This window comes from Zootoca vivipara, chromosome 14 (assembly GCF_963506605.1).
Source record: "Zootoca vivipara chromosome 14, rZooViv1.1, whole genome shotgun sequence".
NCBI classification, from domain to species: Eukaryota; Metazoa; Chordata; class Lepidosauria; order Squamata; family Lacertidae; genus Zootoca; species Zootoca vivipara.
In genome coordinates, this window is record NC_083289.1 from 37291762 (window position 1) to 37303916 (window position 12155).

The 12155-nt window shown below is 48.0% G+C and overlaps 1 protein-coding gene across 1 annotated transcript; it reads left to right on the plus strand.

Annotated features, from left to right (window-relative positions):
* Positions 1-2655: 2655 nt before the first annotated feature.
* Positions 2656-6029, plus strand: LOC118093270 (noggin-2-like). Its single transcript, XM_035132256.2, has one exon. It carries the CDS (start codon positions 4161-4163, stop codon positions 4809-4811), a length of 651 nt encoding a protein of 216 aa, XP_034988147.1. The 5' UTR covers positions 2656-4160; the 3' UTR covers positions 4812-6029.
* Positions 6030-12155: the final 6126 nt, after the last annotated feature.

Below are 12155 nucleotides of genomic sequence, written 5' to 3' on the forward strand. Positions count from 1 at the left end.
ATGACTTCGAATCCTTTGCTGCCGGTGGAAATTAGTTCTGAGTATCTGAGTGAAACTGCAGTGAAACTAAATGCAACATTAAAAATTGCACCACTTCTCAAATTTAGTAAAAGGTGGTAAAGCAGGGAGATTTCAGGGTCCCAGCATCACAGAAGATAGAACACTGGGCCTCCTGGTAGGGTGGCCTGGTGGGGCTCCTTTGTTGGGCAAAAGAACTGGGTGTTGGTGGGCTGAAAAAGGAATGAGTCTGATCTGCTGGATATTATTATTATTATTATTATTATTATTATTATTATTATTATTATTATTATTATTATTATTATTAAATTATACCCTGCTTTTCACCACACGTAGCTTACAAGAATTAAAAGATAAAGTATACACAATTTAAAGCATTGATTCAACCATCAAAAAATAAAAAAGAACACTGTTTAGAAAGCAAAGGCAAAATATTTTGCTGGCAAAGGTTCTTTCGCAGCTGTTTCAGAATCTGTTCTGTGGATTTTTGTAGCGTTTTTTTTATTGTGATGCATTGTTCCTTTTCATTTTCATGTTACGCTGTATGTTTTTAAAATTTTGTGAGTCACTCAAGGAACTATTTAAGTAGCAAGTGACTTATAAACTAGAGAATAATACTTATTAATTATTATTATTATTATTATTAAATAACACTTCAGTGCTCTTGACGGTGATGAGACATCAAGGTAAAGCAACCAATGGTACAAGCAGTATTCTGACACACAAGCTTGTGAACATGAAATCCAAAGCATAATTTAAACGTTTAATGGAAATCAAATCTTGCAAATTAAAGGCTGTTGCCTCACCAAAAAGCCACAAAAGTAATTGCTTGTTGTATGTGGTGTGAGCAACACACAGAGCCAAAATTTCCCACTTCAGATGCCTTCCAGAAGTCACTTCTGCCACAACGTATACAATGTCATTTTAGCTACCTGCATTCATACTCATTTTTAAAGCTTTTCTTTTACTGATTTTATCTGTTTTAATCATTATTATTCTGTGGAGTCTAGCTGTGGGTTATCTACATTTTTGATTATGTGTACCGGTAACTGCTTAAGCAGTTTATCAGTCTTTCTAAGTAAATACGGTAAGTAAATTCCTCCTCCCCCTGTGATGGTAATATCAGTGCTTCTTATTGCCAGGAAATGTGCCGGGCAGGGCTCAGCTTTGGGGGCATGTTATATGGAGACAGGGCATGTGCAGAGTGCCTTGAATTCTGCCACAAATAGTCTCCTTCCTAGTCTAGGATTGGAGAGTAGAGAGAAAATAAAACACCAAGCCTCTTCCCTTCTCTATTGTGAAGAAGCGGAGAAGAACCGGAGGAGGATACACTGAGAGGGCTGTAGAGAAAGGAAAAGCAAAGGCACACGGCAGACGCGTGCAAAGAACTAAAACTCGCTTCTACTACACTCTTCCCCCAACCCCGCCTGCATCCTGACAGTTGGGAGTGCTCCACCGGAATCCGGTCCATTATTATCTCAAAGGTTGGCTGGAACATCAAATGCGAGACAAGTGCTTTTTGTAAATTCCAGGGGGTAGCCGGCTTAGTCTCTTTAAAGCAAAATAAAACGCTTGAACTTTACGCAGAGCAGACATGTCACAGGCTGTACATCTTGCATTTCACGCCGCCGCCCCCATACCTCTGCGTGTGTTTGTGCGCTATGATCTGTCTTTGTCTGTACACACACTGGGGTCTGCCCACTGGGGTTGTCCACCAGCGCTCGAGCCACAATAACAACGCGACCCTACAGTCTGCTCAGAGGGAAATGCGTGTAGAATCCGAAATCGGTACCTCAACAACATTGGAGTGATATAATATAAATATTAAGAAGGGAAAGGGCTCCTAGCTTAATCCCCATAATTTGCACGTCTGGCTGGGGGAGACTCCTGCCTGAAACCCTGGAGAGCCGCTCCCACCCAGTGTCGACAACACTGAGCCAAATGGGCCAATGGTCTGACTCAGTATAAGGCAGCTCAGCTTTCTATGTTAACAAGAACAACAAGAATAATAATCTTCATTAGTAATACTTTTCGCAGGGAAACCAATCTCCCCCGCTCTCTCACCGCACAAGCAAGCTTCCTTGCCATTGTGTGCTTGCTTGCAAGCCTGAAAGAGAGAAGGAGCCAGGGAGCCCCCAAGGCAGGGCGCCGGTGAACATGGTGCTTCTTTAGGACCCAGCAGCGGGTCCCGCGCGCGCTTCAATTTAGGGCCGGCGGAGGGGAGGGGAGGGAGCGAGCGGGAGCTGTCAATCAGGCAACGTGGTGAAAGTGACAGAGGTGGGCCGTTCCCGTTGACACTTGGCTCCATCCGAGGGGGGATATTTAATTTGGGATTGAGCGAGGCGAGCGCAGCAGTCGCGCGGTGGCTGGGCAGCGGAGCCATTGGGCGCGAGGCAGAGCGGGGAGCAGAGGCGAGCGAGCGAGGGCGAAAGAGGCGCTTGGGCGAGGAAGAGAGCGGGCAGGAGCGCACGAGAGGCGCACGGCGACCAGGCGCTCCGCCGGAGAAGCGAGCCAGCCGCCCCGGGAGGGCAGGGAGAAAAGGAAGGACTTCGCCGCCTTTCCGGCGCCCCACGAGGAGGCAGCCAGGCGCCGCCGCCGCGCGCCGCCGCCGCCGCACCAGATTCAGCAGCAGCAGCAAGAGGATCTAGGCATTCCTCCCGAGCTGAGCCTTGGAGACGGGGCGAACCGAGGCTGCTGCAGCGAAACCTCGCTCGCTCGCTAGCTCCCTTCTTCCCGCAGAAGAGCACGTTGCGAGGCGGCGGCGAGAAGGAGGCGAGCACCCCGCGCGCACCCAGCCAGGCGGCTTCTCCGCCCCTCGCAGCCCCCCCCCCCGCAACTCCCGGGATCCAGAAGCTCCTGGAGAAAGAGATCAGGCTGGCGACGGCGGGGCGACGCGTTTGACTTTTGACAATTGGCTGGGTTTAAAAACAAACCCCAACCCCCGCCAAGGCGAGGCAACTCTTTCCGATCCTCGCGCTCTCCCGACTCCCGGACTCGCAGCCCATCGGAGTTGCATCGTCGTGGCGATCTCCTCGGAGGCTTTTTGAGTTTCGTCCTTTGGGCAAGTCGCTCGTGTTTCGCCCCCACCCGCGGCTGGGATTTTATTGGGTCCTGCGGTTTGGAGTGGCGCGGAGGATGACCTCGGAGATAGGTTCGGGAGCAGCTGGATCCTCCTAAGGGAGCGCGGAAAGTTTTTGCTCTCTGCCCTCCGCGGTCTAGCAAGATCCCCGCTCCCCCCACTGCGCTTGGACACGCTGCACCTTCTCAAAGAAAAGACGTCGAAAATGAAGAAAAGTTCTCCTGGGGCCATTTGGCAGTTTCCTTGGGGATCTGCGGCTGTTTGAGGAGATAATAATAACAAAAACCGCAACAAGGGCGGGGGAGAACAGGAAAAAGTGGGAAGCCCCCCACCCCACCAAAAAATTGGCCCCATTTTCTTGTGACTCTTTTTGTAACAACCCTCTCCTCCAGCCCCCACCTCCACCTCCCACCCCTTTGCTACGCCCGCTCTCCCCCCCCACCCCTTTTCCACAGTTCCCCATCTATAAAAGAGGGTTTTATTCCTGGGCTCCAGTCTCACGCCAAACCCTGTCATACCGTCTAGACATGTTGTCGTGGGTCTAAGTCCAGCTGTCACCATGGGGATGGAGGCCGGTCCTCTGTGAATTTTTTGGAGAGAGAGAGGAGAGAAGGAGAAGCCGAAGCAGGGGGGGGGGGGTTTGGAACGGCCAAGAGCCAGAAAGAATTGGGTTGCCCTTTGGGGAGGCTGTTCGCAAGGAGGGGGCGGCCGCTTTCCGCCCACCCCGATTCTCCTTTCCCTGCCACCCCATTTTCTCTCTCCCCGCTCACCATGCTTGATTAGTAGCAGGGAGGGAGTGCCAAGGGGGACCTTACATGCGTCTGTCATCTAACCCCTTGGCGATCTATTTAAAGCCAGAGGCCTTGCTGGACTTTGTCTCAGCCTATTTATGAACCCCTTGGACTTGGCAAGTGGGGCCGTGGAGTATTAACAATCGGCGAAAGGGGGCAGGCAAGGAAGAAGCAAGTCGACGGTAGTGCCTGGGTGCTCTCTGGGGCTGGTGGTGGGGACCCCCTGTCTTGCATTGCGCCCTCGGACTGGGCTGGGCTGGGCTGAGGAGAGCATGACGGCCCCCCAAGCTCTCCTGCTCTGCTCTTGCTTAGCATTGCTGCTCCAGCCGGGCTCCTGCCAACCCTACCTGCGGCTCCGGCCCTCCCCCAGCGACAACCTGCCCGTCAAGGACATCATCGAGCATCCTGACCCGGAGTATGACCCCAAGGAGCAAGACCTGGATGAGCGGACTTTGAGGAAGAAGCTGGGCAGCAACTTTGACCCCAGTTTCATGTCCGTGGCAGCCCCAGCCCAGGGCAACAACCTATCTGCTTCGGATGCCCTGCACCGGTTCAAAGGCCTTGGCCCGCTGCCCAATGAGCTGAAGAAGCTGGACCTGGGTGAGACTCCCTATGGGACCAGGCTCAAGATGGGCAAGAAAGCCCGTCGGAAGTTTCTGCAGTGGCTTTGGGCATACACCTATTGCCCAGTGCTGTACACCTGGAAGGATCTGGGACTGAGGTTCTGGCCTCGCTACATCAAGGAAGGGAACTGCTTTGCGGAGAAGTCCTGCTCCTTCCCCGAGGGCATGTACTGTAAGCCAGTCAAGTCAGTCACCAAGACCTTCCTGAGATGGTACTGCCAAGGGTGGTCGAGGCAGAAATATTGCACCTGGATCCCTGTCCAGTACCCTGTGATTTCAGAATGCAAATGCTCCTGCTAGCCTCAGCTTTGGGGTGTCCTGCTGGATCTAAGAGACCTCATTGCTTGTGTGTGTGTGTAAAGTGTGTGGGTATGTGGATGAACTGCCTTTCAGAACAACCCCAGTCCCTAGACACTGTTCTGGAAATCTCACATGGGGGACTTGTCCAAGAGGCCTTGGCATCCTGAGAACCTCCAATCAGATTGCTGATGGATATGACAGGTGTCCGTAATCTTGCAACTTTGATTAGGGATTGTTTTCATTTTATTTTTTTACGATTGAATGAAGAACTCGGTTGTCTCCTAGTGGACCTTGTGCTCCCAAGATAAGGGGACATAGAAACTTTTGACACACGAGACCTTGCTTATTCATTTCTCAGTCCTGCCCCACCCTGTCCCAGCAACCCCTTGCACTGTATTTCTTTTTTTAATTATTTTATTTTATTTGAAATGGGAAAAGCAAAACCTGAAAGGAACTGCAGTGCAGGCCCAAGAAAAGCTAAGCACTACAATAAGATGTTTATTTTTATACATATATATATATAGCATTCTAACAAGAGGAAAATTACCATCCTTTGTAAATATAGAGAATTTAAAAGGGGGGAAAGATCCGCTGTGTTTTTCTGGTTATTTTTATTATAATTATAATTATTGTTGTTGTTAATTATTATAATTATTATTATTAATAATAATAAAATGGTGATGATACAGGACCACATGTTGAGCCCAACCCTTTCAAAATGGAACACTTTCCTTCAGCATAAGGGAAGGGAGATATTTTCCCCAGAAAGACGGTTTATGATATCCGTCCTTCCCCCACAAACCCCTTGGGAAGGTGTTTAATTTCCGTTTCCTGTATATTTTTGTTTGTTTGTTATCTTCTGAACTTGTCACTGATCTTCAGACTAATATTCAAAGTTGTCTAGGTTTTAAAAAAAATATGTATATTGATTAAGGAGATTTTTTTAAAAAAAAATTGTATGAAGTTATGAAAGAGTGATGGATTGTTTTGTTTTGGAATACATATAGTAATGTAGAGATGTTAAAAAGAAATTTCTTGTGTACAGTTTATTTATTTTTTAATGTTTGTGTATAGGAGGTGTTGGGGGCGGGGAGCTGGAGATTATGCCAGAAAATATTGAAAATGTTTACTTGAATATTCCTTTTTCAACATATCAGTGTACATATCAACCATGACTGATCAAAACATTTTTAGCAATAAACTCTGTCTTTGAAGAAATACTTCCACTATATTCTACAGATCTTTGAGAAAATGTCCCAGCGGGTTGCGTCTTATATAAACCCTGTGCATCAGACAGAGATCCCAGCTGGTATGAAATCCAAAGAAATCTATTAATGCTAAACAAGCTGTGTGGTATATTTAGGCCTCAGATAAGTGTTAGACCCTCAATTTATCATCATTTAAATGCCATAGTACAGGCATCCCCAAACTGCGGCCCTCCAGATGTTTTGGCCTACAACTCCCATGATCCCCAGCTAACAGGACCAGTGGTCAGGGATGATGGGAATTGTAGTCCAAAACATCTGGAGGGCCGAAGTTTGGGGATGCCTGCCATAGTATCTGTGAAAAGTTGATAGAGAATGATGAGGCATGGTTTAGAATAGAGTTAGTCAACATGGAGCCCTGCAGATGTTGTCGGACCACAACTTCCATCATCCCTGACCACTGGCCATGCTGGATCCACCTGGTGGGACTTGAGGAGCCAAGGGCCATCATTGTCCCACCACTTTGGGAAAACAAGGGTGATGTTCTGATAGATCTCCAGCACTCTTTATCCCTCTCTGTTGTGCTTTCTATTGGAGTCAGTTGGGCTGCAACCCTATAAACACTTTCCTAAGAGAAGCTCCACAGGGAGACTGACTTCTGAGGAAGCATGTGCTCCATGTCCGTCTCATTCTGCAAGTGGATTCTTCAGTTTGCAATTTCCCTCTTGCAGCAGAACAGTGGAAGGAGAACCAATGGCTATCCCCATGTTGCTGATCTGCAGGTCCCATCATCCCTGGCTGGGGCAGATGGGAGCTTACCACCTGTTTGGCTACAGGGTTATCACTTGTGCCTGTAGTGGCTGGTGCCCATTGGTGGGGCAGGAGGCCGGGAGGCCAACAGTATGTAGTGCCAGAGCCAACGACAGGCAGAGCCACCTAATGCTAGTTTTGCCCCATTTCTCCTCCTTACTGAGTTCTATAATGGCAACACTGAGGCTAAGCAGCAGGAAGAAGTGGACAGCCAGTGCCACACTCTGGACTGGTTGCAAACAGGAAGGCAGGCAGGAGGGGGCTGGGGGCAGTCGGGGGGGGGTTGGTAGGGCAGTGCTTCACAGGGTCCTAATGGACCAGTCTTCGTGGATGAACTGTTAAAGTGCCTAAACCAAATAGAAGAGCCCATGTGTTGGAATGATGACCCGCATCCTTGGAAGGAATTTGTTAGCTTGGGGAAAAGTTCTACTGTACATTGAGTAACCTCATGCACCTCCCAGCATATCATAGAATCATAGAGTTGGAAGAGACCACAAGGGCCATCCAGTCCAACCCCCTGCCAAGCAGGAAACACCATCAAAGCATTCCTGACAGATGGCTGTCAAGCCTCTGCTTAAAGACCTCCAAAGAAGGAGACTCCACCACATTCCTTGGCAGCAAATTCCACTGTCGAACAGCTCTTACTGTCAGGAAGTTCTTCCTAATGTTTAGGTGGAATCTTCTTTCTTGTAGTTTGAATCCATTGCTCTGTGTCTGCTTCTGTCTTATGACTATTACCAGCCTTGTATGCAGCTCTTGTGCAGTGCAAGCTACGCAGACATAGGCCCCATTGCTCAATAGGACTTACTCCCCAGGAAGTACACACAGGAGAAATCCAATAGCTATTAGCTGTGGTGGCTCTACAGATCATGGGTGTTTCCCATAAAATGCTTCCCATCTAAATTTCCCTGTGGCCTAATAGGCTTCCCTTGTTTTTGAAGTGGAAACCAGCCACATTAGGATTTCACCATAATTCCATGTTTTATTTTCAAATTTTCCAATGCATTCTTTTGCAATGTGTGAACATTTTGGTGTGGCTTTCAATTCCTTCCATTCATCTGTTTCTTTCCCCCCCAGTTCTGTATTAATGTGTGTGCATGCACCGATAAAGCACTCAAGGGGGGAAGAAATTGGCCCTTGATGCCATTGTGCATGTTTTACTAATGCACATCGCTGATTGGTCTATATGCCACTTAATTAAAAAACGGGCTTCTAAGTAGGCTTGCATACATAGTTTGCATGTACTGAAAAACAGGGCCAGGCCACCTGTGGCAGGAACCACTTGGGCATCAGATTCAGATGTAGATCTTTATTGCTCCTTTGTTACTGCTTTGGAGCTTCACTCACCCCTCCTTCCCTGTTGCGGAGGTGGGGGTTCCGTTTCATGGTTCACCTCAGGTGCCTAAATGTCTTGGTCCGGCCCTGCTGAAGAACATATGACACAAGAACCATCCTGATGCGATTGTACGACTGGTTGTATCAAGATTCTTTTTCATGTGGTATTTTATTCATGGGCAGGAGTGCATGCACATATCGTTCAAGCATTAGGGAAGCATTAGGGAAACTTTTAATGTTTAATAGATTATTGTATTTTAATACAGTGGTACCTCTACTTACGAATTTAATGCGTTCCAAACGCACATTTGTAAGTAGAAAAAATTTGTAAGCCGAATCCCATAGGAATGCATTGGGAGAAAAAAATCGTAAGTAGAAAAAATCCTATCTAAAAATTCGTAAGTAGAAAAAATCCTATCTAAACCGCATCCAAGATGGCGGACGGAGCTCCATTCGTAAGTAGAGTTATTCGTAAGTAGAAACATTCGTAAGTAGAGTTATTCGTAAGTAGAGGTACCACTGTACTTCTGTTGGAAGACACCCAGAGTGGCTGGGGAAACCCAGCCAGATGGGCAGGGTATAAATAAATGATTTATTATTATTATTAGACAAGAATCTTGGTGCAATTAAATATACAGTGGTACCTCTAGTTATGAACTTAATTAGTTCCGGAGGTCCATCCTTAACCTGAAACTGTTCTTAACTAGAGGCGTGCTTTCACTAATGGGGCCTCTTGCTGTCGCTGCACCGCCAGCACACGATTTCCGTTCTCATCCTGGGGCAAAGTTCTCAACTCGAGGTAACTCTTCCAGGTTAGTGGAGTTTGTAACCTGAAGCGTTTGTAACCTGAGGCGTTTGTAACTCAAGGTTACCACTGCACAACCGTATCAAAAATTATTTATTTATTTGCATGGTTTCGGGAACATGCCCAATGTGCACATACATAAGAAGACCCCTGCCATATTACACTATGGCTCCTCTAGCCCAATATGCTGTTCTCACAGTGGCCAACCAGGTGCCTTATGGGAAGCCGGGAAGCTGGGCATGTGCACAACAGCATTCCACCCACTTGCGATCATTCCAGCCACTGGAATTCAGAGGCATTGCTGCTTCTGTCAATGGACGTAGAGCAGGCATCCCCAAACTGTGGCCCTCCAGATGTTTTGGCCTACAACTCCCATGATCCCTAGCTAACAGGACCAGTGGTCGGGGAAGATGGGAATTGTAGTCCAAAACATCTGGAGGGCCGAAGTTTGGGGATGCCTGACGTAGAGCATAACCATCATGATTAGTAGCTGTTGATAGCCTTGTGCTCCATGAATTTGCCTTATCCTCTTTCAAAGCCATCCGGTTTGGTGGCCATCACAGTAACATGGAGAGCAGTGGGGTAGGTGAGATTTATTGACTCACTTAACACAATGCATGTACCGCTTAATCAGCAGAAACCTCTACTGATAAAATCAAACATTAAAAAACGAGTAGACATACAAGGTATCAAGATTAAATCAGCAATTTAAAAATGTACATGCATAAGAAAGCCACATATCTTCACAGGCTTGCTTAAACAAAAAATGTTTTCAGCAGGCGTTGAAAGAAATACAACAAAGGGACCTGCATAATCTCAATAGGCAAAGGGTTTCTGGAGAGTAGGTGCTGCCCCACTAAAGGACTGATTCCTTGCAAGTGTGGCGCAGACATTATGTGGCACTTGTAAAAGTGCCAATTCTGCAGATCAAAGTGCTTGAGTGGGTCCATATGGGGTAAGGCAGTACTTCAAGTAGACTGGTCCCAAACTGTTGAGGGCTTTATAGCAACACCTTGAATTTGGCCCAGGAACAAATTGGCAGCCAGTTCAGATCTCTGAGCAGAGGTGCTATATGCTAACAGGGTCTTGCTCCTGTTAGCAATCGTGCTGCAGCATTCTGCACTAATTGCTGTTTCTTGCATCAAATGCAAGGAAAGCACTGGGTGCATTGCAGGAATCCAGAGACAAGTGTACAGCACATTCTACATTCTCCAATCCCAGAATTAATTTTAGAAATGCTCCTAGTTAAATTAGAAATCATAAGCATGGAGGACAGGGGCAGAGCCAACTCTCAGAGCAAAAAATAGAGCGGTGGGGGAGGGGGCGGAAATGTGCACATCCTAATAGCCACCCTCCAGTTTCAGAGGCATTATGCCAGTGAATACCAGCTGCCGGGGAGAAACATTGTGAGATGGATGGGTTTTTTTGTGTTCTGCTTGTGAGCTTAGGCTACTGTAGGAAGCAGGGTGCCGGATACAGGGACCTGTGCTCTGGGACACACACACCCGGGCTTTCCCCCCGCAAGCAGGACATGTGTACTTTCCTCTTGGGGGTGTTTCCAGCAATTGGCATTCGGAAGCATTACAGCCTCTGAATGCAGGCACAGAGCATAGCCCTGATGGCTAGTATTCCTGGAGCACCTTCTTCTCCGTGAATCTGTCCAATCCTCTTTTAAAGCCATCCAAGTTGGTGGCCATCACTACCTCCTCTGGGAACAAGTTTCACAGTGTAAAGAAGTACCATACTTTTCCCATTTATAAGACTAGGTTTTTTTTTTTGTTTACTTTAAAATAAGGTTAAAAATACGGGGGTGTCTTATACATGGATAGTGCATATGCCCATTTTCTAAATTTGGGGTTCCCAAAAGTAGGGGGCATCTTATACATGGGGGCATCTTATACATGGAAAAATATGGTACTTTCTTTTATCTGTCCTGAATCCTCCAACATTCAGCTTCATTGGATGTCTGTGGTTTTATGAGAGAGGGAGAAAAATGGTTTCCTATCCGCTTTCTCTATGCCATACATAATTTTGTAAACTTCTGTCATGAAACTCAGGCCTCTTGCACAGGACCTTGGCACTGGCGTAGCAAGGGGGTGCATTGGTGGCGGTCCGCCCCGGGTGCCACCCTGGAGGGGTGTGACACTCGGTGCCCCCCCTGCAACTCCCAAGCCGAGCGGCGCTGCTCCAGCGCCATACATACAGCTGTGATGTACATATGTGCAGCCGCGAGCAGAGGATCCCAGCACCATCCCCGTATGGCACTGGAGTGGCACCGCCAGCAAACCGCTACGTAGCACCCCCGGGTGCATGCCCCCGGGTGCATGCCCCCGGGTGCATGCCCCCGGGTGCCGCTCCGGGTGCCTGAGCAGCTTCCTCTGCCACTGGACCCTGGATCTCCTGCCAGTGGAGGTTGGGCCATCTGAGCAAATGGGGGTGCCAACCCCAATCTGCTTTCAGCTGACCCCCACTTGCCTGCCTTACTTACAATCCATCCAAGGGGTGTCGCTGGTGTAGTGGTTAAGAGTGGTAGACTCGTAATCTGGGGAGCCGGGTTCGCGTCTCCGCTCCTCCACATGCAGCTGCTGGGTGACCTTGGGCTAGTCACACTTCTCTGAAGTCTCTCAGCCCCACCCACCTCACAGGGTGTCTGTTGTGGGGAGGAGGGGAAAGGAGATTGTTAGCCGCTTTGAGACTCCTTCGGGAGTCCTTCTGAACACCTCCAGTCTCTGTGTTGCTCCTCAGCAGAGGATGGGAATGAAGCTAGAATGAGCTGGCTCTGCCTGCCACTGCTTCTGGCTCTATTTCATAGAATCATAGAATCATAGAATCATAGAGTTGGAAGAGACCACAAGGGCCATCCAGTCCAACCCCCTGCCAAGCAGGAAACACCATCAAAGCATTCCTGACAGATGGCTGTCAAGCCTCTGCTTAAAGACCTCCAAAGAAGGAGACTCCACCACACTCCTTGGCAGCAAATTCCACTGCCGAACAGCTCTTACTGTCAGGAAGTTCTTCCTAATGTTTAGGTGGAATTTTCTTTCTTGTAGTTTGAATCCGTTGCTCCGTGTCCGCTTCTCTGGAGCAGCAGAAAACAACCTTTCTCCCTCCTCTATATGACATCCTTTTATATATTTGAACATGGCTATCATATCACCCCTTAACCTTCTCTTCTCCAGGCTAAACATA

What these genes read in the sequence shown, in the direction of transcription:
- LOC118093270 (XM_035132256.2), top strand. Translation starts at nt 4,161, where the DNA reads ATGACGGCCCCCCAAGCTCTCCTGCTCTGCTCTTGCTTAGCATTGCTG.